Here is a 27,736-nt window from a genome sequence, read left to right as displayed (position 1 = left end):
GCCAAGAGGTTCGGCTGGCGGCCCTGTCGGGGAGAGACAGCCCTGTTCAATTTGCACCCCAGCCAGAAAGATGCGAATTGCTGACTGGAACAGCCACCCCTGACAGGAGCTGCCTTTAGGCTAGTTCACAGCTGCTCCGGTTGCTGGTGCAACAGGCTATAAAAACAGAAAAGCAATTTATCCACTGAGTTCTCACTTTAAACACAAACCGCCTTTGGCTGAGTGAAGGCTGCTGTCAGAGCCATTCCAGTCGCTCCTCTGGCTGGACCCTCGCTCAATGGTCTTGTCACAGCACCAACAGACGTGCCAAAACTTCAGGTGATAACAGGGGAACGAAGAGTGTTCACACGGGCAGAGTGAGAACGCACGGGGTTTCCTTTACTATATACAGTATCCCAACTGGCTGCTTGACCTAGGCACTCTCCCTCCTCTCCTGGCACCTGGGAGAAAGGAGGTGGTTACTCACCGTGTGCAGTAACGGAGGTTCTTTGAGATGGTTGTCCCTGTGGGTGCTCCACTGTAGGTGTTTTGCACCCCTGCACTTCTAGTCAGAGATCTGCATTAGCAGTGCCCCGGTTGGCTGCTCCAGGCAGCTACCCAGCACATGCAGCCCCCCGCCCCCCCCCCCCCCAGTTTCTCTTCAATCCTCTGGGGTAGAGAAGGAACTCTGAAGCAGAGGGGAGGTAGTGGAGCACCCACAGGGACAACCATCTCAAAGAACCTCAGTTACTGCACAAGGTGAGTAACCTTCTCCTTCTTCGAGGAGCATCCCTGTGGGTGCTGCACTTTAGGTGACTGTGGAGCAGTGCTCTTTGGAGGGGAGGGGCTTCTGAGTTACTGAATGCATGGTGGATAGCACCGAACATCCAAAGTGAGCATCAGCAGCTGAATGTTGCTCTACGGCGTAATGTTTGGTGAAGGTGTGGGCTGATGCCCAGGTAGCTGCTTTACAAATGTCAATGATAGGTACGTCTTTGAGAAAAGCTATTGATGTGGATATAGCTCTCGTAGAGTCCATGCAAAGTCCGGAAGGAGGTTCTAGATCGTGTTTTGAATAGAATAATCGGATACAGTCAGAGATCCATTTCGAGAGTCACTGTTTGGAAATGGTTTGGCCTTGGGAATGTTCTGTTGTGGATACAAGTCATTGGGATGATTTTCTGGATGTCTTTGTTCTTTCTATATAGAACGCAAGCGCTCTACGAACATCCAGCGTGTGAAGGGACACTTCCCTGCTGTCAGCATGCGGCTTTGGGAAGAATACAGGTAAGTAGATGGGTTGGTTGAGATGAAAGAAGGAGGCAACCTTGGGTATAAATTTTGGATGTGGACGTAAGATTACCTTGTCCATGAGGAATATGGTATAGGGTGGGTTTACCATTAGGGCACCCAGCTCTCCCACCCTCCTTGCTAACGTGATCGCCACTAGGAAGGCGACTTTCATGGATAAGTGTAACAGTGAGCTAGAGGCTTGAAGGGTTTGCCCACAGGAGTACAGAGAACAAGGTTGAGGTCCCACATAGGGGTTGGGTCTCTCAGTGTGGGATAAGTATGCGCTATGCCTTTGAGAAAGCGTTTAGTTAGAGGAGGGTGGGCGAAGACAGTGAGTCCATCTACCTTAGAGTGGTAAGTGGTATATGCAGATAAGGGCACTTTGAGGGAACTAATGGAAAGGCCAGATTTTTTGAGCATCAGCATGTATTCGAGTACTGTGGGTAGTGGTGCTGATTGTGGGGTAACTTGTATGTCTCTGCACCATATAGAAAAGAGTTTCCGCTTATGCATGTATCTTTTTCATGAAGTGAGTCATCGGCTGTTCAGTAAAATAGCCTGTACTTCCCTGGAACAGCATGACTCTAGGTTCGTCATCCATGGATTAGCCACGCCTTGAGATGCAGAATCGGAATGTTGGAGTGGCGGAGGCGTCCTGGGTCAGCAAGTTAGGCACAAGGGGAAGGGTCTGTGGCAGTCTTGCAGCCATCTCATTCAGGTATGGAGACCATGTTTCTTTGGGCCATGTTGGTGCAACTAGAATTACTCTGGATTCGTCCTTTATCTTGAGTATGCAGCTCAATAGTCGAGTTGGGGGGAAAGGCATACATCAAGGGGGCTTCCCATTTCATGAGGAAGGTGTCCCCCAGGGAATTGTGTCCAAGTCCTGCCCGGGAGCAATATTGTAGGCATTTGGCATTGTGATAGGTTGCAGAAAGGTCTAATGAGGGAAAACCCCATTGGAGGAATATAGTTTTCAGGATTCCTGGGTCCAGTTCCCATTCGTGCATTTGCGAGAAGTTCCTGCTTAGGTCATCTGCTGAGACATTCTGGCTTCCCAGTAGGTAGGCTGCAATGAGATTTATGTTGTTGGAGATGCACCATTTCCAGAAGTGAACTGCTTCTGCGCAAAGCAGGTAAGATCAGGCCCCGCCCTGGCAATGTATGTAGAACATAGTGGCCAAGTTGTCCGTGGGGATCTGGACAGCCTTGTTGCGTATCAGTGGCAGAAAGCGGTGGCATGCATTGAGAACCACCCTGAGTTCCAATAGATTTATGTGTAGGGTGGATTCTGCAAGGGACCACCGGCCCTGGATGCTATTCTCGGACAAGTGTGCTCCCCATCCCATGAGGGAGGCATCCGTGGTGACAGTTACCAATGGGGTATGTTGTGCTGATGTTCCGTTCCAACAAACGTTGGTTTGTTTTGTCCACCATGTGAGTGAGTCTTTTACCCCGCTGGGCATTGTCAGTCGTCTGTGGATGGAATGCTTGTGGGGAGTATAGCCAGTACGAAGCCAGGTTTGTCGACACCTCATACAAAGCCTGGCATGCTTCACAATAAACGTGGTGGCTGACATGAGCACTATGAGTTGTAAGCACATTCTGGCGGACGCTTGTGGTATGTTTTTTACCGTTGTAATGAAGTTCATTAGGGTAACAAAGTGTTGTTGAGGGAGTCGTGCCAATGCCGTGATGCAGTCTAGGTGTGCCCCTATAAAGTCCAACTCTTGGGTTGGAATTAGGGTGGATTTCTGAAAGTTGATGTGTAGCCCTAGTTTTCAGAGTAACAGCCATGTTAGTCTGTATTCGCAAAAAGAAAAGGAGTACTTGTGGCACCTTAGAGACTAACCAATTTATTTGAGCATAAGCTTTCGTGAGCTACAGCTCAATTCATCGGATGCATACTGTGGAAAGTGTAGAAGATCTTTTTATACACACAAAGCATGAAAAAATACCTCCCACCCCACCCCACTCTCCTGCTGGTAATAGCTTTATCTAAAGTGATCACTCTCCTTACAATGTGTATGGATAATCAAGTTGGGCCATTTTCAGCACAAATCCAGGTTTTCTCAATCTCCCCTCCCCCCCGCACAAACCCAGTGTGTGTGTGTGTGGGAGGGGGGGTTTGAGAAAACCTGGATTTGTGCTGGAAATGGCCCAACTTGATTATCCATACACATTGTAAGGAGAGTGATCACTTTAGATAAGCTATTAGCAGCAGGAGAGTGGGGTGGGGGGAGGTATTTTTTCGTGCTTTGTGTGTATAAAAAGATCTTCTACACTTTCCACAGTATGCATCCGATGAAGTGAGCTGTAGCTCACGAAAGCTTATATTCAGGCCCTAGTTTTGTAAACAGGGTTGTAGTGATGTGAAGGGCATCAACTGCAGCCTGGTACGTGGAAGCTTTTAGGAGGCAGTCGTCTAGGTAGGGAAATATTATCACACCCTGTCTGCGAAGGCATGCTGAGATGATGGCAAGGACCTTTGAGAATACCCGTGGGGCTGTGGATAATCTGAATGGAGCACTCAGTACTAGTAGTGGAGGTTCCAGAGTGTGAAACAGAGGATCCTTCTGTGCACTGGATGAATAGTGACGTGGAAATCGGTGTCTTGTATGTTGAGGGCCGAGAGCCAACCTCCTTTCTTCAATGCTGGGATTATGGTTGCTAGGGTTATCATCTTGAAGCGCTGTGTTCTGACTAACTTGTTTAGCTTGCGCAAGTCCAAGACGGGCCTCCATCCACCTGTTTTCTTCTGGGTGAGAAAGTGTGAATAAAATCTGCTCCCCCTGTGCTTGGCAGGTACAGGTTCTACAGCACCTAGTTGCAGGAGGTGGTTTACTTCCTGCTGTAACAGACAGTTGTGAGATGGGTCCCTGAAGAGGGACGGGGAAGGGGGGTGGGTAGGCGGGATAGAGGTAAAAGGGATAGAATAGCCCTTGCCTATAAATTTCCAGAACCCACTTGTCTGATGTAATCGTTGCCCAGACCGGGTAGAAGGGTGTTGGGTGGTCCCTAAACAGGCAGGAGGTTATGAGGGACTGTAGCAGTGGCGGGGCTCTCGTGCCCTCGACCAGCACTTCAAAATGCTTGTCTGGAAGTGGATGGTTGAGACGTCGCTGACTGCTCTGGGGCTTGTCGGCATCTTGTCTGATGATGTTTGTGGTGCTGGGTATACAGCCTCTGAGGATGGGTATACAGAGTAGTGCGGAAGCATTGGGTATAAAATCTGCCCTGTTTCTTTTTGTTCCCAGGGGCATATATTCCGAGGGTTTTCAATGTGGCACGGGAATCCTTGAGAGTGTGTAAGGTTGCATCTCTGCCTTTCACAAATAGGTTTTGACCTTCAAAAGGTAAGTCCCCCGACTGTCGCCTGAAGTTCCTTGGGGAAGCCTGAAAGGTGGAGCCAGGACACCCTTCGCATGACTACACATGTGGCAATGGAGCGGGCTGCCATGTCAGCGGAGTCCAGGGAAGGAGGGAGCCCTTCTGTTAGGTTAGCTTTATACTGTTCTTTATTTGTTGGAAGATGTTCAATAAAAGTGGTCATTTGTGCAAAAATGTTGTGTGTTCTTGGACAGTAATGCAAAATAGTTTGCTATGAGAAACTGGAGGGTTGCCAAGGAACAGGCCTTCCTGCCAAAGAGGGCTAGGTGCTTCCAATCTTTATCATTAGGGGTGGTCTTAGCCAGCTGTTGCTTTCCCCTTTGATTAACTGCCTCCACCACCAATGAATTAGGGGTGGGATGAGTGAACAAAACTTGGCTCCCTTAGCTGGGACATAGCCAGTGGTGAGCTGGAGCCAGTTCGCACGAACCAGTTGTTAAATGTTGAAGCTGGTTTAGAACCGGTTGTTAAAGGGGTGGGCAAACTTCGGCCTGCCTGAGCTCTCAGCTGGGGAGGCTCCCCTGAGAATCCCTTTTTAATTTTTACTCACCCGGCAGTGCCCTGGGTCTTCAGGGGCACTGAAAGGCCCACCGCCAAAGTGCCACCGAAGACCCGGAGCAAGTGAAGGAACCGGTTCTTCAGCTTTTGGCAGCTCATCACTGGACATAGTACTTCTTGTCTAATCTTTTAGAAGAAGCTGCAGCTGGCATCTGCCAGACAGTTTTTGCTGGGTCCATGATGGCTGCATCGATGGACAGTGCAATCTTGGCAGCAGATGCATGGAGAATATCCATCAGCATATGTAAGTCTCCAGCAGCTCTGCCAAGGAAACGTCGAGGGAGTCAGCCACTCGTTTAAATAATTCCTGGAAGGATTTGAAGTCATCACCTGATGTGGGAGGAGGCATTGTTTCATCAGGAGACGAAGAGGAGATGTGGGTTGGTGGGGAATGGTGCCACCGTGGTGGCTCTTCAATTGCTTCTGCTTCCTCTACGAGAGCTTCTGGGGAGGTTACGGCAGAAGGGGAAGGTGACTGTTGTGATCTGGGTGTTCTGGACCTGGATGGGTTGGAGGGTTGTTGCATGTTCTGGGTTCTGTATAATGCCCATGAGTCCCAATATGGCCAGTTTGGTGGGAGGACTATAGGAGGGGGCATGCATTGCAGAGGTTGCCACGCTATTGGCTGCTGTCGTGAGGGTCTAGGTTTGGGCGAGGAATGGCAAGGGGTGCACATTCCTGCTCCCACTTCCTCCTCGTAGCTGGAGAGAGGAGGGGCTGAGCCAGCAGGCATATCAGTCATGCTTGGCCCTGGTCTGGCTGGGGTACTGTCAATACCAAAGAGAAGCATTCCTGGAGTGGATGCGAGGAAGAGGTCTGCTTGGCTAACAAACTGCTGCGGCACAGGGAAGCTCAGTGCCGACGGAGGAGGCAGGCTCTGATTAGAAATCGTTGTGATTGCTGCCGGTGCCATAGACCTGCTGCAATGTATTGGTGCAGCAGGTGACGCCATTGCACTGCTCGGTGCCGAGGTAGCCTGCCTTCGAGCTAGACCGCAGGGGGGTCTTTTCCTCCTCGGGCGATCCCAGTGCCAGACGGTCCCCATGCCTCTCGGTCCGTGGTTCGAAGTGCCGATGGTACCCGGGCAGATTTGGCAGTCGGAGATTGCCTTTTCTGAGGCTATTCTCGCTGAGGCAAGGAGTGAGACCACTTTTTTGTGGTTTTCTATGGGACTGGGTCCTTTGCAGTGGTTTTTGAAGAGGATCCCATGTCTGATGCAGCTGCGGCTCAGCTGCGGGGAGAGGTCCTGCGATCAGGATCAGAAGCAGGTCAAAGGGATTTCTCCAGCATCGTAAAAGTTTCAATTGCAGATCCCTAGCTTTTCTAGTCCTTGCTGTCGGCTCTTTGCAGTGGTGGCACTTTTGTGCCATGTGTCTCTCTCCCCCAAACAATGGACACACTGCAAGTGACCATCTGAGACTGGGATTCACGGTCTACAGGTCAGACAGTGTTTAAAACCTGGAGAATCAGGCATGCCAGAGAGGCCGTTCACAAAGAAGGAATGAGAATAGTCCCTTCCGAGTGCCTCTGGGCTGTGAGGTGGATAGCCACCTCAGGAGGGAAAAAAGAAAAAAGATTGTGGGTTTTTTTGGTTGGTTTCAATAGAGAAAAAACAAAGGACAAAGTAAATGAAGGATAAAACTAGGAGGGTTGAACTAAAATAATAGCAAGGTTTTGATGGCACTGCTGTTGTTCTGACTAAAGCCAATGGCAGTAGAGAAGGAACTGGGGGGGCGGTTGGCTGTGTGCACTGGTTGGCCATTCGGAGCGGCATGAGATGGCTGCCATGCGTGCGTGGCCAACCAGGGCACTGCTACTGCAAATCTCCAACTAGAAGCGCAGAGCTGCACAATCAGTTAAAGTGGAGCACCCACAGGGACACTCCTCGAAGAACAACAATTGGTACACAGCCCTTGTTAGAGCAGGCTCCTTGCCCAATTGCAAGCAGACAGTTTAAGGTTCACATTCAAGGTTAGCTTTGAAAGTGTTGATTTCAAGTTATTCTAGGGGAACTGATGCACCCCCACTAGATAAGGACACACACTTGCAAAAAATCATCACGCTACCAACCAAGATCTAAAAAGTCTGTCTTCTCTTGCCATGATCACAAAAGGGATTTTTTAAATGCCTGAACAAGCTAACAGAAAAGTTCTTTCTGGACGGGAGAGTAGTTTTCTTGATTACACACAGAAATTCAAAAACATGCACTAGATCATCTGTACAAATCTATCCAATGTTTCTATTGGTAATACTTTAATTTTACCTACATCTTTCTTTTGTTCCAGCACATTAATGCCAACTCCCATTAACCTCCTTGAAAACCTTCCCCTACCGAGTGCCACATTTTTTAACTGGGGTTTCTGGTACTAGGCACTTCCCTAAATCAAACATTGATGCAAATTAGTCCAATCTGAGATACATAAAATGAAGTGTGTGTGGCTTATAGTAAGTGGTTAGATCGCAGATCCTCTCCCTTATTCAGTTGGTTTTACTGGGTTTTGTTACTAGGAACAGCATTACAGGGGGCTTGAAGCTGTGTGTTGAGGGGCGGCATTAAAGTAGCATAGCCACTGAATGACTTCATATAAAGGATTTTTCCTCCCAGGAGAAAGGCAGAGGTGCATTCCCCCACTCTTTGTGGGGGGTCAATCACGCCCAATCTCCTCCGAGAACACCTTTCTGGCTCATTATTTTAAATAGGTGGCAATGGGAGCTTAGAAGTCCTTCAGCAAACCCTTCGTAAGCCATTCCACATCTGTCTAATCTATTGACCAAAGGAAAACCCTTTTTGCATTATCACTTCTGGATCTGGCCATATTTCAAAGGTCCGGGGACTTAACAGCAGAATCTTTCTCAAACAACGACCATCTCGTCCAATTTGCAGGCTTGTTTTCGAAAATTGCAACCAGATGACAGTTTCTTTTGTAAACTTATGACAGTTGTGAAACGATCCAGATTCCTCCCCCCATCAAGAACAAAGAATCCACTGATCATTTTAAGCTGAAAAGAGAAAACCCAGGAGAATTTGTAGCAAATCCAAGTCAGACAGAGATTTTGTAGAGACGTGGTGGACATTTAGGCAATTAAGACCAGATTGTGGCTAGCTCTGCTCAGGTGCGCAAGGGGGATGGGAGGGTTGGAAGCTTTCCCTCTCCCTTCTCCATCCTGCTCCTCACAGGAGCCAGCGGCAATTAGAGACTCGCACCACTAGCCATCAAAGGGATAGGGGAGAGCTGGGATGAAGCCAGAGACCTACCCCTGATCCACTAGCCACCAAAGCTGGGCAGGCACAGAAAGAACATGCTACGAACACCTTGACGTGTACAGCAATTCTACATGAGCCAAAATACAGGTCATGGATTTAAACCACAGTGTGACCCGCAGCGTTCCTGTCACAAGTTCCAGTCCAACTCTGTTGTGAGCAACATTCTGGCTACAAGAGCAGCCCTACTTCAAAGGCTGTCAGTGGTGTATGTTTAGCACCCTTAAAACCAACCACACCCTCATGCAATGAAGCTCCTTTAAGCAAATACCTGATAAAAGAATTAGCTTGTTCACAGGTAAGATGCCATATGTAAATGAGATGTCTGCCTCCTGATGGATCCATTTTATCAGATTGTTCACTGCTTCAGGTAATAGAAACACTGACCTCACAAGGCAACTTGTTTCTAAGGATCCCAATCAACATTAACCTAGCCTCAATACCTGTGAGAGAGGGTTGCATTGCTCCCATTTAACTGCTGGGGAAATGGAGGAAGAGGATACCCAAGGACACATGGCAAAGCTAGGTCAGAGCAGAGAGTTCAAATTTTTTCTTTTCTTTGCAAAAATGTCACAATATATATAAAAAAATGTTTTCAAGTTTCCAAAACTGTACAAATCAGAGGGACACAGCTAGAGTGAGCATATCCTACCCAACAGTCAGGATACCACATGACAACGTCACAGCCTGCTCCCAATCAAAAGTTAAATTGAAAAATTATTTGCCGCTGTGTTTTCAAAAAAATCCAAAACCCACCATTGTGAAAGCGTTTGCAAAAAGCAAAGCACCAGAAATGTAGAAACACTGCAACTAAAGTTTCATACAACTGAAAAATTTGTGAAAATTTTCGTTTTCAAATGTGTGTTTTTGGTGCCAAAAGGTTTGAAAAATGTCAACTAGCTCTAGTTGTAGTTAGGGCTAACTGGATAATATTAGAGAGAGAAAAAGGAGGCAAACTTTAGGGAGGGGAAATTTCCCTAACAGTGAGCTGGTAGATTGTGCAATGGCCTCTCAAGGAAAGTGTGCAAATCCTACAGGTTTGGTGATTTCACTGAAAATTACCCAAGACTGGAAGATGTACTATGGAACAACCTTGCACTAGCCAGCCCTGGGGTAGGTCTCATCCACCTTCTGCTTTGTACGGCCATTTTGTCAGCTTCTGAATGAACACATGCCGAAGTTGGACTTTAGCTCTCTAAACTTAGGTTACTTACAAATCTATTTGAAGGATTGGGTTGGGTTCACCTGTGCAAGTATATGGAAATAATATTAAAACACTGCACCCTAACCCACCTTCTTTGGCAGGATATGGACTCCCACGGGATACTTGTCAGGATTGGTCCACAGCTCAATCTGCGCCAACACCTGATTGGTGAAGGAGTTGCTCATCACAAAGCTGGGGTGACCCATGGCACAGCCCAAGTTGACGAGTCGGCCTTCTGCTAGAAGTATGATGTGGTGGCCATTCTTCAGTGTATACCGGTCCACCTCCACAGGAAACAAAACAAACACCAATGAGACAAGAGCACGGAGGCAGTGTATTCCACCCAAAGTCTGGCAGTCCCCATCCATCCTGCACAGATGACCAGCAGTTAATATACAACTTAGACTTTGACTGTAATTGAGCTTGACACCACACACCGTCCAAGTCAAAAACATTTGTCTACCCACTGTAGTCTGGTCTCACCCAGCATGGAACTTAGCAGCTGCTGCTCATTAAGATTGACTTTGAGTCGATCGTTTATCCAGGCCTAGGGTTTCTGCATGTCTACTGCCATTGGAGGGCTACCTAACTCTGGGCTACCTAACAGCACACATCTGACATATGCAGAGCCAGAGTGGTTCTCTGCATACAGCCGAACAGGTGCATCTATGCAGTGCGTCAAGACCACCTGCATACACCTACAGTCTGCCCTCCCTCCCCATCACAATCGTCTCACTACATAGACAAGAAGGCAGTTCCACTTTAGATTGCAAACGCAATTAGTTTTGCTTTCTGGCCCCCCCACCCCACCCAGGGGCAGCTTTCAACTAGATGATGTGCTCTGCCACAAGTCTCTCCCCAGAAACAAGTGATCTTGCAAGTTCATCTGCCGAGAGGAGTGGACAGCAATATAAGATTGACTGAGATGACGAACAGGGTCTCTTTGCCTGTCCCCAAAAGAATGGGCAAAATCCAGGACTTGTGGTATATTTGTCACATGCTTCTCAATGCAAGAGGTTTACTGGGTGCCGCATGACCGTTTATTCAGGCATCGAGGGCACAGGCTAGTCCTGCTATTCATTTCTGCGTTAATACTTTGGCTCCCTCTTTCCTATTGCTTTACCACCTCTGGGAACTTACTTCATTAAAGCCAACAGTGCAATCCTGACCAATTCTGGATCTCAAAGTTATATTGGTATCATCTCTGGTCACTGCTCAGGCCTTCTGCTGAGTTAGTATGGAATAGATTGGATCTTTGGTATTTATTTCTGTTGTTTGGAGGGACGCTGTCACGTTATAGGTCTTTGCCTATGCTATTGATATCTTAAGTTTTTGAAAAGTGAAAGACAAAAACAGTTTCTTGATATTTACACTTTTTAAAATCTTAGCATTTCGCTCAGTTTGCACATAAAACACTTTCCGTTTTGATCCGAGTGCTACCATATTTAAGTTTCAAGTCTAAGGCGAAGAGTTAAATACCACTGTTCTCAGGGGGATTTTTAAAGTTTGAAGGAATATTTCTATTGAGATTTTAAAAAAGCTTGTTTGTACAAAATATAAACTTTTGCACCAAATTTAAACTAACGTGGTCTCTCCCTTTTCATACAAAGGAATTCCATAGGTCGCACTAAAAACCTTACCGGAGAATAGTGATGTAGCTAGGGCATTCTCTCCCTGTGCTTAAATACTAGAGATAGTCTCACTTCAATGCTTTTGTGTAATTTATTTTTAGCATGGTTTGTGTGCAAAGTAAATGTAACTTCCTCAAACAGAAGCCCTAAACAGACTGGCCATAAATCTACCTTCCTACTCCAGTTAGGCTGGGTGGAATTAGCAAGACAGTTCTTTAATGCAGAGGTTCTCAAACTCTGGGTCAGGACCCCAAAGTGGGTCACGCCCCATTTTAATGGGGTCACCAGGGCTGTCATTAAATTTGCTGGGGCCCAGGGCTGAAGCCCTCAAGCTTGGGCACCTCCCAGGGGAGGGGAGAGAGGGAGGGGCTCAGGCTTCGGCCCCCCTTCCTGGAGTCTTGTAGTAATTTTTATTGTTGGAAGGGGGTCATGGTGCAATGTTTGAGAAACCCTGATATAATGCGTAGTTGCAATGTTCCTTCTGGGACAGTAGTTCTCCAGGTGTAATTTGTGGACCATCACTGGTCTGCAGAGCCCTCCCTGGAGCGAAATATTGAAGTGAGAAGGGAGAAAAGGTGATCTATGAAGCACTCATCTGGAGTGGCCAACAGAAGGGAACCGTTTACAAACTGCTATAATGCAGGGAAAAGGATCTCTCTCTTGGCACTTCCCATCCTGGTGCCAGGCAGAAGCTACAGGAAACTGGTAAGTACAAAGATGGATGTAGCCCCGTGGCTGTACATTCCTCTGGCTTTAACAGGGCCAGCATGTCAGAGGAACCTGGCAAAGAGGCAAAGTGATTGATCTCAGGCACTAAAGGTCACGTTTTCAGAGGAGCTGAGCGTTTGTAAAGATCTTGCCCTAAAGCATTCCAAGTTAGCTAATTGAAAACAGATTTGTCACACTCTTAACCACCCTCTCCTAGCGGCCAGTCTACTCTCCAATGGCACTGCGGCAAGAATGGTCAGCCAAGCAATCAGTCACTGGCCTGCAGGCTCCTATAGTGCCTAGCACAGGGTTCAGACCACAGCCTTGGGGAACTGCAGCAACAATAGGGTGGAGCCTGCAACAGTTACTGCCATATTGCTACTGGGGTCCGTTCATGAGTCTTCAGCGCTGGCTGTTTGAGCCCCTTTCCTTAGAGGCCTGGCCTAGCCAAGCTCTCCTAAACAAAACATTCCGTGAAGGAGCTTCACTCTGGATTTTCTGGATTTTAAATTGCTTTTCTCCATCTGAAAATAGATTGGACACATGACAACTTCTCTCCTCTGCGTGTCCCTCCCAATCCCTCTGGATTTTCTTTCTCAACACTGAAAAGGTTTCAGTTACTTTTGTGGAACAGGCTTTCACTCCTAGTTGCTCTGCTCAATCTCCAGGATATCAGCTAGAGTCTGCCCACACCTGAGTGCTCTGCCAGGGCGCTCAGCCACGGCAGGGATGGAACATGGGCAGCATATGACTCGGAGGTTTCGACACAGGAAGGGGATATGGAAGTGGCAAAGACAGCTCAATCGGCCTCTGGGACCAATAGGGGGCTTCTAGAATCACTGGCACTCTCCAGCTGAATTTTCCTCACTGGTCTGGATGGAAAAGGAAAGACACTGAGGAGACCGGTTGGCTGTGACTGACAGGAAGCTCAAGCCTCCCTCTTCTTGATCCCAGTGCCTTGGGAAAGAGGCAACTCTGTATTTGGCTTGTTGGCAAAGAGGCCCCCTGCTGGTTCCAGTCTATCTGGAGAATCCACCCGAGTGCACTGACACCACGTTCCTTTTAGCCTTCCATTTTGCCAATTCACTCTCTATTCGGGGGTTACTGGGGACCCTGATAGATGCTGAATCACGTTTTCCTTTTTCCTCCATTCTCCTGCCTCCTCTTAGCACCGAGCTCAGTCATTACAGAGTCCAACCACAAAGGGCTGGTCCCTGCCAGGTGCTGCTGACCCCTGGCTGCTTACTCTGGAGACGGCCCTCCGAAGAATCAGAACGGATGCTCCCAGTATGTCTCAGGCTCTGTATATCAGCTGGGCAGGCAATGACCTGGCTGGATCTTCCCAAGCAAACCGTTATATTAGCCTCAAGACAACCTCAGAGGCCTCATCCACAGGAGCCCAGAGGAAGGTTAAATGCCATTTGTCCTAGCCTCTGAACAGCTAGCTCTATTGGAGGACCCAGCCTGCTTTCGAGAAGTGAGCCAGGCCAGAAGCCAGAGACCATGCTCCATGATGGCACTGCAAACAAACACCCTTCCAAGCTCATCTCCTCCAGACATTATTGAAACTGTCTCCTGTAACGAATGGTCTTTATCCAGTTCACAGCCTAAACTAGCACCATTGTAAGTTCTGGGTCTCTCTTTCCCAAGGTGGTCACAATACAAAGAACAAGCCAAACCATGGCTTCCTAGCCAAAGATGGCCCTGGTCTAACGCGTAGCCATGGTTCCAAATGCCAGGCAATACAACTGTGCATCATTTCTTCTGCCCATTGATCCGATACAGAAGAAAGGAGAACCTGTTCATGTTTCCAACAGCCAGGAGGAAGACTGGGGGTCTCCAGTTATGGAAAAGATAGTGTCTGAGGGAGAATCAGCCCTCCTATGCATGGGGAAGACACTGATTCTGATTAGTTGCCTCTTCCTCACGCTAGATCCTACTGAGGGCCGACTCACCTGGGGCTTAACATTCACCGTCTCCACTGCGTTATCATTTAGCCACTTCGCATCAACTTCCACGTCAAAGTGGCCGATGTTACATACAATGGAATCGTCCTTCATCTGCTCGAAATGTCTGCAACGAGAAACCAGGCACTGTCACAGAGCAGGGCATCGGAGGGTGATGTTCCACTCCACCCGTGCTGGCTGGCAGCACAGCGTCATGCAGGGAGAAAGAGGGAACACATGGTGAATCCTGAGAAAATGGGCTGGCGGCATCCTGTGGGGACCCAGAGTGTAACCTTGAAAGAGGTTTGGGTGGGGGAGTCACCTCATCAACCACCCCTCGTTAATTTCACCTTATGATGTCAATATTCACAGGCACAAGAGCAGCAAGAGGGCAGTGGGACTGCTCCGGATGGAGAGACTGCAAGCTGGGGCTTGTGGGAGGGGCCAACAGGGTATTTGTCAGGTACGACAGGGGCGATGAGCTTGTTTCATTCCTGCCCCATTAGCTCACAAATGGAATCTCTCTCCCGAGAGCCATGGCAAGATCCTGCAACAGGCAGAACGTTCCCCTGGGCCATCACTATAGCAACATCTTTGAATCGCAAACCTTCAACAGAATCAGTCATGTCTCTCCTAATGTTGGGGGCAAGAGTAGCAGCAAGAGTAAGACGCAAGCCAGAGATTCTGGCCCAGCTTCCTCCCGCAGCTCTGCCTGTGTGCCTCAGTCTTGACGTACATACCCCCCCCCATTACTCTGGTCCTGGATTCCCCCTCCCCCCAACATCTCTGCCAGTGTCCCTCACCACCAACCCCCAGCACGCCCTGCTATTCCATTCCAGTGTTCCCTACGGCTCCACCAATGCCCCTCACCCCAGATCACAGCACCCCTCTACTCCTCTTGCCTTGCGCCCCCAAACAAACCATGATTGGGATGTACAAAAATCACCACTGGAGACTGAAATCCTGACCACCTGTGAACAACACCCAACCCCGCAGAGCTGAGCAGCCAGCCACTGTGCTGCCAAGCAGAGTCATGTCCATATCTGAACACCAGTCAGTTTCCATTCAGCCAGGGAATGGACAGTACCTGCCCTGCACGATATCACTGCATCCAGTGGTGGTGACAAAAATGTTCCCCTCTTTGCAAGCCTCTTCCATGGTCGTAACCTCATAACCTGAAGGTCAAAAGAAAATGGTCACTCTCTGTCCTGGCAAGAGCCTCCTCTCCCAGCCAACGCCGGCACATGAAGGTAAGAAGCCCAGTTCTGATACTAAACAGGAACACAAGAGGTTATCATCCCCGACCTGTTACTCCTTCATCCTGAGTGTCCATGCAATGCAATTATTGACATAATGCCACATTCTCAAAGGAAGATGCATCTGCAATATTTGCAGGCTCCACGTCTGAGGGAGCACAAAGCCCTACGTGTGTGTGCGTGGACTCATGCACAGAAGTGGGGCGACTGCATGTGGAACAGCCAGGGGGTCCAGGGATCATTGAGTCTGATTTGCTTCCTTGTCACTCTATGAAGCAGGGGCTTCACCTTCCTTAAGCAGCCTAGAGCATAATGGAGGTGAATGCTTGGTATTCTCAAGCAGAGAGAGTCCCTTAAAGTCTTAACCCAGGATGGAGGTTAGAGCTGTCTGAGCAGAAGGAGCCCACTCAACACCTGTTCAGAAACTGGGCTACAGCACCATGAAGCACAGAGGGCCTAACCCAAATGTTTCAACTATGGTGCAACCTCAAATCCAGGTAGCTATTTGGAGAGGAGAACATCAAACATCCCAACAGGAGCATATAGTTTAACTCATTAATGACTCCTCTCCCAACAATCAGAAGGGAACAGACCATTATGGACACCATCACACTAGAGGAGTTGCCTCTGTCAGAGGACTAGGGCTATTCATCCTCCTAGTGACTATTGGCCAAACATCACTTAGTACTCTTCAACAGACTACAGAACCCAGAAATGGGTGCACCAAGTTCCGAATCCCCCACCCCAACAATCCGCAGCTGCTCACCTTCCATGGCTGCCTGCAGCGCGTTGATTGGATCAATTTCCGTGATGATGACTCTGGCTCCAAAGTTTCTCAAGGCTTGAGCACAACCTTTGCCAACATCACCGTAGCCTGCCACCACGGCCACTTTCCCAGCAATCATGACATCCGTGGCACGTTTAATGCCATCGATAAGGGACTCTCGGCAACCATAAAGGTTATCAAATTTACTCTGGGGAGGAAAGCAGCTGTTTCAGAAGAGCTGAAGCAAACGCTAGGAGACACACATGCTTCCTATTTACAGAGAAGCTAGACAAACTTATCAAATACCATGAGGCTGATAGTCAGCTAACTGCCTTTAACCACATCAGTGCAACTGAATATGGGTTTGCTTGAATTCCTTTCACTGGCTTTTGAACCCGGCCCAGATGGCTATAGCAGACATCTGCTGTCAGAACCCTCCTCATCCAGGAGTACTCTATTAAGAGGCATTTCATGTGTGTATTGCGCCTGTTGGCTAGTTCTTGGGCTCCTGAAAACAGCTTCCCTGGGATTACTAAAAGTGACGACAACAGAATAAAGCATGGGAGCTTGTCGCATACAGGGGCATGGATAGCAAGAGGCGTCTCTCATATGTATACAGCAGGGAGCTGTTGTTCACTCAGATTCCATGTTAAACATTTGCTACAGAAGCCTACAGACTGTTCCAAATGTCAAGGTGGGACACTGAACAGGCAGCTGTAACAAGACAGTTAGCATCAGGGGTGCTGGAACAATTTTTATAGTGGAGGTGCTGAGAGCCCTTGAACCAAACTGTAAAGCCTGTACTATAATGGAAACCACTTCAAGCCAGGGGGTGCTGCAGCCCGCCACCTGTAGTTCCAGCACCTATAGTTAGCATGCATGCAGATACTTATAACTCTGCTATCTTTGCAGCAGCATCTTTAAGGAACGCGCGTGTGTGCTCTAGAAGTGACAAGCAGCCAACTGCCTGCGTGCATAACTCCAGGATTCCAAGCCACCAGGTCCCAAAGCACATTCCAGACACTGCTCCCACAACATCTGCAATGAGCTGAAGTTCCACAGAGTCACCTCAGAGGATACTCAGCCAAGGACAATCAGAGTAAAACTGCTACAAGGTACCATGCAGTCAAAGCAAGGAACCCTGGATTTCATTTATCTCACTCCTGCCTTACAAATCAGTGACACAGGTATCTTGGCTGTGAGCAGCCCAACCCTTAATTTAAAACTCAGCTTAGAAACAGAAGCCAAACATAGTGTCATTTCATGTTTTTATCCTCCTGAGCCTAGTGGGCATTTCTTGCTGAAGTGTCTTTCCCTCTTTATGCTCTTTACCTTTTCCTCCCCACTCTGTGGTTCTGTTTTGACAGGGAAGATGTGAAACTCAATCTGGGCCCTAGATCTCAGTTTGAGAAATTACAGGATGCCAGGAAAGACTCTGGCTGCCCAAGTTTTGCTTTTCTTTACAGGACATGAATAACAAGATCACAGACGAGAAGATAGAGCCAATGAAAACAAGACGACTCCAGTCTCCAAGCCTGTCCTCAAAATGCAGTGGTAAGGTTGAATGGCTAGAACCACCCAAAAGAGGAGATGCATTCTTTTACAACTGAATACACACCTCTAGCCTGGCCCCTTCACGTATGCACATCACTTGAGGGATCACGAACTGTGTACCAAATACTGCACTATTACAGTGCCTTCTGTCACCTTAGATCTCAACTTACCTTCAACATACAAACTCTGATCTCAATTTAATGTATAGGGATTATAAACCACAGGGAACAGACGTGACATTGTACATTTGGGAGCACAGAACAGATGGCTGTTAGTGGAATAAAATCAAGAGATAAATCTAAAGAAGCGTAGCATTTTAGGATGGGAACTATCTTGCTGCCCTAGATATGGCCAACACTACCAGCTACTCACTACATAAGAGGAACATTATGCTGAAAGGCAAATGCCACGTTTCAGTCCTATTCCAGACAAAAATAAAACTAAGTGAAAGTTAAGGACTGTCTGCAACTTACTGCTGCAAGATGTTCCTACTCAGAATGTTACAGTTAATAGCTGTGAACAAAAGGCGTGGAGCTGAGCAATTCAGATGACTAACCCACTATGGCAGAGTGTGGCTCTCTGTCTCCCTCTCGTAGCTTCTCACAGCCAGCTAGGGATGTAAATATTGTTTAAAAACGTTAACCGGTTAAAAGATTAACGTTATATCGTTTATCCGGTTAACCGCTGGGGCTGGAGTCGCTCCGGCCAATCCTTTGTGGTCACCAAGCTGATGGAGGCTGTTCTTCAGTTGGGAGAGTGAAGAGAAAGTGGGCCAAGTAATAGTTAAGGGAAGAAGGAACTAATGCCCCATAAGACAGCAAGTTAAGGTCCCAGTTCAGCCACCTTAGAGGGCAGCAATACAGTCTGGACAGTGGGACAATAAACTCCCTAGGGGAACCAAATCTATGTAGCTAGTACAAAACCCTGTTCTTCAAACTCTCCTGTGCCCAATGAGAAGCTTCTCCCTTCCCAAGGGCAGAGGCACAGATGGGGACCCAGCGACACAACCCAACGGGTAGAGCAGTGCTGACATGCAGCGTGGCACTGGGCAGCGCCATTTCTCATGGACAAGCTACAAGTCAAAGATTCGCTGCCCTGCAAACACCCACATTGGGACAGAAAATCAGTAAGGGCAAGATTTTCAAAGGTATTCAGGTGCCTAATGCACATCACTCCTGATTTCAGTGGGAGTTCGACACCTAGGCGTTTTTGAAAGATGCCTACCTGCATCTTTAGGCACTTAAATACCTTTTGAAAAACTGGTCCCAAGTTCCCCGCCTCCCTCTAGAGCAGGGGCAGGCAAACTTTTTGGCCTGAGAGCCACATCAGGTTTCCAAAATTGTACGGAGGGCGAGTTAGGGGAGGCTGTCCTCCCCATACAGCCAGGTGTGGCCCAGCCCCCACTGCTTCTTGCCCCCTGACGGCCCCCGCAAGACTCCTGCCCCATCCAGCACCCCCTGTCCCCTGACTGCCCCTGGACCCCCCACCGCCCCATCCCACCCCTCCTCTCATTCCTGACTGTCCCCCCGGGAACCCCTGCCCCATCCAACCACCCCTTCTCCCTGTCCCCTGACTGCCCCCTGCTGCCCCATCCAACCCCCACTCCTTCCTGACTGCCCCCCCGGGACCCCTGCCCCCATTCAACCCCCGTTTCCCGCCCTCTGACCGCCCCGACCCCTATCCACAACCCCCGCCCCCTGACCACCCCCTCGAACTCTCCTACCCTCTATCCAACCCTCCCTGCCCCGTTACCGCGCTGCCTGGAGCACCGGTGGCTGGCAACGCTACAACCACACCCCGCGCGGCACAGGGCACCGGGTCAGGCCGAGCTCTGCAGCTGCGCTGCCGCCCAGGGCATTGCGCCGGCGGTGCAGCGAGCTGAGGCTGCGGGGGAGAGGGGACAGCAGGGGAGGGCCCAGGGGCTAGCCTCCCGGGCCAGGAGCTCAGGGGCCGGGCAGGAGGGTCCCGCGGGCCATAGTTTAGAGCAGAGGCGGGCAGAGTCACCGCCACAATTCAGCAAGAAGCGAAGCAACACGCACTCACCCCCTGCCCCCCAACCCAACGTCACTTCCAGGAGTGGCAGGACAGCTTAACTCCCTTGCCCAACCCTGAGCTTGGGCAAGGGACTCTCCTTTGAGAGGCCTGTGGCAGTAGGCAGGAGAGAGACAGCAAGGTGGTCTAGTGGAGCTGGCACTGGACTGGGAGTAGGAAGACCTGGGTTTTAACCTGAGCTCCTCCACTGTCCTACGGTGACACCTTAGGTAAGTCTCTTGACTTCCACGTCTCTGTTTTCCCTCCCGCCCTTTATCCGTCCTGTCTGTTTAGACCAGTGGTTCTCAACCTGTTTACGACTGTGGGCCGCATATGTAGCTCTCTCTGTGTTACGTGAGCCACATCCACAATATATATATACACACTACCTATATGGCCCTAAGGATGTCACACGGGCCGCAAGCAGCCCGCGGGCTAAGAACCACTGGTTTAGACTGTAAGCTCTTCAGGGCAAGGATGGTCTCTCACTGTGGGTTGGCACAAGGACGAGCATAATGGAGCCCTGATCGCCACTGACAACTTTGCGTGCTGCTGTAACACAAATAAATAAGGGGGAATGTGAATGCTTGGACACAGGCAAGACACTGGTGCTTTATTCTACATCGCAATTCTTTTGAAGTTGCAAAAAAACACAGAAAAGTTCATTAAGATGCCACACTGTATTAACTCCTTCCACAGCCTCAGCGCACCCACTCCGTGTCAAGATTAATGAGCCCCCAGGCCTGAGAACAGTCAGCCCCATTCCACAAGCAGTCTAGCGTAGCACACACAAGCCCAGATGCAGTGCAAAGCAGCGGCCTGCATGGCACTAGCAGATTGCATATCAATGGAACGGGGGGGGGGGGGGAGAAGAGCAGCAGAGCGCAGGCTGCGTTACCTTGGTGACAGAATCATTGACGTTGATGGCTGGCACTTTCAGGCTCCCACTGGCTTTCATCTTATACAGGTTGTGAACCCCGGTAGTCGTCTCCTCCGAGATGCCTTTAATTCCTGCAGGTCAGACCAGAAAAGACATGTTGCAAACTGAAATGTCCAGACTCTGTGGTGGGGCCCAGAGTAGCCTCTGGAAGAATTGTGCTAGTGGGGAGGGGTAAGAGACAAGAACCCCTCTCATATGGGACTGTTTGGGTCTTTAAAGTACAGGTTTACATCCCTGTGTTTACCTGATCCTCTCCCAGTGTAAACAGACTAAGTACGGTCTTCAGGGGGCAGCAGTACTTTCAGCACAAAGAAGTTACCAAGAAAATAGCTTGAGAAAGTCACAGCTCCCCCAAAATAACTTTGCAGATGGCAGCCAGGGATCTTAAGCAGCTGCAGAAGCATTAATGACTTCAGTCTCAACCCCCCTCTGAAGGCATTATCCCCTGTTTACAGATACGGAAACAGAGACGCAGCAATTACATGACTTACCCAAGGCGTCACAGAGAGGTTGCGGCAGAGCTAAGAATAGAACACAGTTTTCCAGCCTCCCAGTCCTGTGCTTCAACCACCAGACCAGGCTCCCCATTGCCAATATCATACATTTCATATAATTCATCCCACAGTATATTACAAACTCTGCACGCACAAATTCCTTTACCCACCACTGAAATGGAACCACCTCTGGGTTGGAAAATGGCAGCTGTTTAACTTATCACAGCAACACTGGACCCTTTAAGACAGAAAGCGAAGAAGAGTACCATACCCAACTAAAACAGCAGACAGGAGTTTAGGGGAAAAGAAAAGGATTTCACATATTGGAGAGCCCTACGTTGTGAAAAAGGACTAACACATACATGAAGTATCAGGAGGAGCAAGTTAACTAGAAGCTGGTGGAAAATTTTCTATGGAAACTTTTTTCCAGCCAACAGATAAGTTTACAAGAAAAGAAACCAACCAACGACACCACCTTGCATTTAGCTATCTGAAACATTTTGAAACCTTTTTGCAAAGTTTCATTTATAAGGTGTCATAAAAACAGTTTCACAAAAACATTTCAAGTGAAAACTTTTTTGTTTCTTTAAAAGTTTCTTTGCAAAATAGTCTTTCCTGTTTTGGCCAGATCTACATTAACCTGACTGTCAGTATCCCAGGTGAGCTCCTAAGTACCTGGAATAATCAATAGCCTGCACTAAGAAAGCTGCTCAAGACACCTCCCCCTTTACAGTTGCCCCTGCCATCTCTCCAAACACAATTACCTCCATGTCTCTGGAGCCTCATCTTCCTGCAGTGGAGTTGGGGCAGATCAGTGGTGTAACGGAGACAGGCACTATGTACTGAAGGTACTTCTACACCATCACCATGGTATCTGAGCACCCTACAGGCTTCGTGTATTTATCCTCACAACACCCACGTGAGGTAGGGAAGTGCTATGATCCCCATTTGACAGACTGGGAACTGAGGACCAGAAAGACTAAGACTATGTCCACACTATGCAGCTTTTAGTGACATCGCTGTGCCACTAAAGGTGTGCAGGGTAGCCGTTGTCCGTCTGCAGGAGAGAGCTCTCCTGCCAGCAAAGTGCCATTCACACCGGCACTTCTCGTTGGCAAAACATGTGTCTTTCGGGGGGGGGGGGGGGGTGTTTTTTTTTAAAAACACTTCTGAATGACAAAAGTTTTGTCTTTCACTTGCCAGTGTAGACAAAGCCTAAGTGACTTGGCCAAGGTCACACAAGAAGTCTGGGGCAGAAAAGGGAACTGAACCCAGGTCTCGGGAGTCCCAGACTAGCTCCCAAACCACCCTTCCTTTTGGCCACCGAGTGGCCAATAATCTGATTCAGGACATGAGTGGCACTGTCGGCAGGCCCAGGTGATGAAAATGTACTATGGGTAGGTCTCCGTGTTTGTCATGCAGGTCACAGAAGTCACGGATTCCGCGACTTGCCACGACCCCCGTGATTTCTGTGGAGGCCAGTGTGGCTGAGCCCAGGGCTACCCAAACAGCTGGTTCCGGGACAACTGCTCAGGTGGCCCTGGGGCCAGCCCCACCGGCCACTGGTGGAACAGCCCCGCAGCCAGCCGCTGCTGGAGTGACCCCAGGGCCAGTCACACTGTCCGCTGCTCAGGCAGCCCTGGGCACAGCTAGCCCCTTGGACCGTCAGAGCAGCAGTTCCTGGGCAGCCAGTGCAGCCACTTCCGCAGGCAGCCCCCAGCTGGTGTTGCGGCTGCCCCCCCACACAGCAGCCCCTCCAGATGCCCTCCATCCCCAGCAGCAGCCCCCGTAAGATTTAGTCATGGGTATTTTTAGTATAAGTCATGGACAGGTCATGGGCCCGTGAATTTATTGTATCGCCCATGACCTGTCCATGACTCATACTAAAAATACCCATGACTATATCGTAGCCTTAACTGTGGGACAATAAGGAACAGCTTTATTTTGCTCCTTTACATTTTCCATATGGGAGGGGACCAAAAACTGAAGTCTACAGGGCAACTGACACCTCATGCCCCCAAAAGACAGATTCCCCAGGTGACCTGTAACAGAGAAATACAGAAGTCAGGCCACATGATTCCATCAGGATGGGCCTTGCATTGCTAGGTGGTAGCTCTCCATTCAGTGACCAGAGCAAAACTAGGCGGATTTCAGACTGGTGCTCTCTGAAGCTCAGGAAGGCATGCAGAGATGCTAATCCCACAAGCTCACCAGCCACCTGCACCTCCAGCCAAGAGAACGTTCACATGTAGCATTCACAGAAACGGCTTTAAAGAGCACAATTCTTGAGGGAATGAAGCCTGGAGTCAGATTGAGTTATTTTGAAAGGCTGAAGGATGGGACCTGTTTTCCTAGCTGAAGGTCACTCTGGGACAGAAATCTGGATTCACTTAACTCACTGGGATTAAATTTCAACACCTTGATCTCAAATTGCTCCCCAGGGCAGCAAACACCACATGTTTGCCTGCTGTGGGACCATGCTCAGGCTTTAGCAGTAAGAGGGTCATGCTGGCAAGGGCAGTCCAGAAAACATCTCAATTATATAGGAAAATAACCTGGCCCCTCTTAAGCAATTAAACAAACCATTGGCTGGCTGGCAAGAGGGATAGTCTCACGGTGCAACGCTCCTTTCCCAGGCAGCATTCTGACGGAGGTCGTATGGTCTTTGAGGTTTTTGTTGTCCCTCCTTCCCCATTTAGTGATTCATGGCCTATGTGCATCCCCATTCCATGTGAGTGTGACAAAGTCCTTCTGGGGGTGGGGAGGGTAACAATTGAACAGCAAGTCCACCCAAGCCTGCTGAGGAGAGGTCCTGGAGGGTAGTGGGAGCTGGAGAATGACCCCACCCTGCACTCTCAGACAACAGCTCCCGTGTCCTAGGGGCTGGCCTTGGCTTCCCACTCCAGTCATACAGGGGCGCAGCACGGCTCAGATTTGGCCTGGCTACCCCACCATCATGATGACAGAGGGGCAGCCAGTCCAAACCCAAGAAGCACCGTGACCCAGCAGATCGGGGATTTGTTGTTTTATTTTGGTGGGTTTTTTTAGCACAGGGATCTACCCAGCACCAGTCAGGTCCTTCTGCCCCTCAGATACCCTCCTCATAGACCACTGTTTGAAAACTCTGCTCAACTTGACTGAGCAGGGGCCTGGGAATCAGGAACACCCAGGTTCAAACTTGTTTCGTCACCAATTCAGTGGCCGTGCTCTAAACACCTAACCTCAGTTTTCACCTGTGCAAAGAAGAAGACATGCCTCATAGTGATGTTTCTAAGGACTGGTGCAAGGTCTTGGATGGTGATTTGAAGGGATAAAGTGCTATGCAAATGCTAAATATTCCAACACATCCTTAACACATGATTCAAATCAATGAATGGGTCACTACTCAGGTTTCCTCAGCAGAAGTAACAGTTCACATGTGCCAGAACCAGAGTGGCCTTTTCTTTCCCTACAGACTTCAGCTATTTCACTAAACAACAGATCCATGGGAATTATACCCAAAGGCACAAGGCCAGATGAAAGATCAACATCAGCAGGCTCTATGAGCTACACAGGGGAACATTTTCAAATGCACCCAAGTCACTTAAGAGCCTAAATTTCATTGAAAGTCAATAAGACTTGGGCTCTTAAGACACAGAGGCACTTTTGAAAGTTTTACCCACAAGGCTTAGGTTTTAATTCGAAATTTCAAGACCGTGGAATTTTTTTTAATTGTGATGTTCTAAAACCCTGGGGAAAAGGAATTCTGTGAAGTGAGACTGACAAGCCACTAGTGCCTGGGAAAAGGACAGTGACTTGGTTAGGTTTGGCACATTTATTCCATCTAAATGACTGCATTGCTCAAGCAGAGCATGGAGCTGGAGACAGTCAATAGGACTGCTGCTGACCCAGGAAAGAAGCTGTGCTTTGACCATTGCTTAATCCTGAGGCCCAGGGACCAGCCGTGGCAGATTTCAAAGGTAAGTGTCTGTGCTGCTCTGTCAAAGACAGCTTCTTCCATCCCCTCGGATGGCAAGTAGAGCAAGGTCCTGGCAATCAGGAGCAGTGGTGTAAATGCAACACCAGGAGTGGGGATAAAGCTAATGAGCTGCCAGGCCGCCCAGGATGGAGCAATGGGCTTTGCTCACTCTCAGCTGCCCACAGAAGCTGTGAGTGTGGGAGGTTCACGGGGTTAGTGACAGCACAGAGTATTCCAGGCAGAGGTCACACTGTGAGGGAGGAACTGGTAGGAGGAGCAGAAGTGGTGAGAGAGGCCAGGGACACTTCTCCAGCTCCTGGAAAAAACAGCCTGGAGTGGCTCCAACAGCATCAGCTGCAGCCAGCCTGCCAGGCTCCTGGAAGGGAGGTCGTAGCCCGGGGTCAGACTGGGGGGAAAAGAGGAAGTGGTACTCTTCCCAGCTTCGCCCACATGGAACTCCATAGACGCTCACAATACGGCCACATATGTTCTCTGGGCTCCCCCTCACTGGGGTCCAAATACATCCATGGGCTTTGCTGGGTTCCTCAGGCGAAGCCCTGTTGGGCTTTCAGGGCATGGCTCCCCTGTCAAGGGGCTCAGATATCCCACCAGCATGGGCGGCGGGTGAATGCGCTCTTGGGGGAGGCTAGCCCTCAACCCCACCCTCTCTGCCCAAGGCCCCACCCCTTCTGTTCCCCCACTGGAGCTCGGAGCACACCGCTCTCCCCTGTGGCTGCTGGCCCCCCTGCACACCCCCAGCGGGTGGCGCGGCTGGAGCACTCCCAGCCCCGGGGCGGGTGGGTGGCACAGCCGGAGCATCCCCGGCCCTAGCATGGTCTTGCATACCATGGCCCCCTGCCTGCCTGCCTGCCCCAGCCTCTCAGCCACAGAAAGGAGCAGCAGGCAGAAGGGGGCCTGGTGGAGCATGGGCGGGGCTATGCTGGGCTGTTTGGGGAGGCATGGCCTCCCCCTGCCTATGATACCCACTGCCCATGCCCACTGGGCTCTGCTAGGATCCTTGAGCTTGGCTGTTTCTTCACTCAGGCTGAAAACAACAACTGTCCCACCAAGTCCACTCCCTGGCAGTGCCACAATGAGCATTCACTCTCAGAAGATCATGCAGATCTGCACAAGAGCATCTTCCTTTGCCACTCAGACATGCTCTGATGAAAAGAGGGGCCAGTCACTCATGACCAGCTGAACCAGAGAGGGGATGAGAGAACAGGGATGTGGCAGGAAAAGGAAGTAAAGAAGAATCCTAGAGAATTCCCAACAGAATTGAGTTAAATGAGGCACCCTTCATGTAGAAGAACCCAGTGTTCATATGCAAGATCTCCCTGAGGTTCTCTTTAAGGGGGGGATGAAGTCAATGATACATAGACCAATTGCCAGCACTGTAGTTTAGACCAGAAGCAATAGGTCTTCTCCTCGCCCCAACATCTGTGGAACACCTGTTACAAAAACAGAGGTCAGCTATTGCCTGGAGTATTCCCTCACTTCAAAAGAAGGAAAGCCAGCAGCTTAATATGCATGTATCTTATGAAGTGGAAAATTCTGCCAACAAATCAAATTTTTCACAGCCCTTGTTTCTGCCTCACATGGAAGTGAAATTGCATAAAATCAAAATGCACTGCAGATTTCCCTCTCACTGCAATCACAAGGGATTCATAAATCAAGACTCGGAGCAGCCCTACCTGAACCTTAGTCTGAGCCATAGCTCGGCAGACACAGCAATAGGCAGTGCAATGCTGCCTTCTAGGGATCCTTTGCAGAGGGACTTTTCTCTTTTTTTTTCCTTTTCTTTTCTTCCTTTCCTTTGGGCGGGGGGTGGGTTCCACTCCCAAAAACATACAAAAGTTTGTGCAAAAAAGTTCAAGACTTTGCCAAACGGCTTCAGGACTTGCACATATGATGGAACAAGAGCTCTAACACCCAAGTGCCTCCAGGGATGCAACCTTGCATTTATGATTTTGGAGACACTAATGCAAAGACACATCTGTCATAACTTCACTGGAAGATCATGGAAAGAAAACATGCAAATATGGGGAACTCCTGCTTAAACTCAGATTTGGGTAAGAAAGAGCGAGCAGGAAAGAAGGAAGTGAGAAAAAAGAATTCATGATGCAGAGATGGGTTTCAATGCTTTCCCCAGTGAGAAAGGGCCAAACTCGGAGGAGTCCAAACAAGTCTAAATCAAGGAAGAACCTAAAACAGTATCCACTAAACACTGATGAGACCAGAAGAAAGTAAATTTATACCACTGTGGGGCTCATTTACGTCAGCAAGTTTCAACAGTTTAACTTCAGGTGTTCTTTTCAACCCATTTAGTTGAACCGGAACAAAGGGCTGCATGGACACTTGTTTTGGTTTAAACTAGACTTATTTCTAGTAAGTTGAAACAGATCAGGAATCACGATAAGCTAAACCAAAATAAACCACTCTAACCACAATCAGAGCATCTGCACAGCAAATCGCACCAGTTTCACTAAACCAGTTTGGAAAACGACACAAGTTAAACTGGTGTATGCAGAGGATGCCTTGGATTCTCCCAGGGTCAAATTCAGAGATGATGAGCAAGTTAGATCCCCTGGCATTAAACCAGACCCAACTAAAGCTGAAGAGGAATGAGTAACTCCCACTCTTTCTATGGACTTCTAGGCTCTCCCTCAGATGTACACCTCATCTGAAAGAGGCCATCTCACTTCATATCTACACCTGCACCAACGCCAGTTATGATGTCCTTACACCTTAATCCTAGCATTTCTG

At 49.1% G+C, this 27,736-nt stretch overlaps 1 protein-coding gene across 1 annotated transcript in view; it reads right to left on the bottom strand.

The window, feature by feature from the left end:
• The window catches only part of AHCY (adenosylhomocysteinase), a 54,729-nt gene that overhangs the window by 7,283 nt on the left and 19,710 nt on the right, over positions 1-27,736 (bottom strand). The window contains exons 5-9 of the mRNA XM_077831996.1: positions 20,477-20,589; positions 15,994-16,201; positions 15,059-15,146; positions 13,981-14,098; positions 9,776-9,970 (exon numbers count right to left, since the gene is read on the bottom strand). Coding sequence (XP_077688122.1) covers positions 9,776-9,970; positions 13,981-14,098; positions 15,059-15,146; positions 15,994-16,201; positions 20,477-20,589 — 722 coding nt within the window. The remainder of the gene's footprint in view (positions 1-9,775; positions 9,971-13,980; positions 14,099-15,058; positions 15,147-15,993; positions 16,202-20,476; positions 20,590-27,736) is intronic.

This window comes from Eretmochelys imbricata, chromosome 13 (assembly GCF_965152235.1).
Source record: "Eretmochelys imbricata isolate rEreImb1 chromosome 13, rEreImb1.hap1, whole genome shotgun sequence".
Taxonomy (NCBI): domain Eukaryota; kingdom Metazoa; phylum Chordata; order Testudines; family Cheloniidae; genus Eretmochelys; species Eretmochelys imbricata.
Note: the sequence above shows the minus strand (reverse complement) of the source record. Positions and strands in the feature narration are given on the sequence as shown.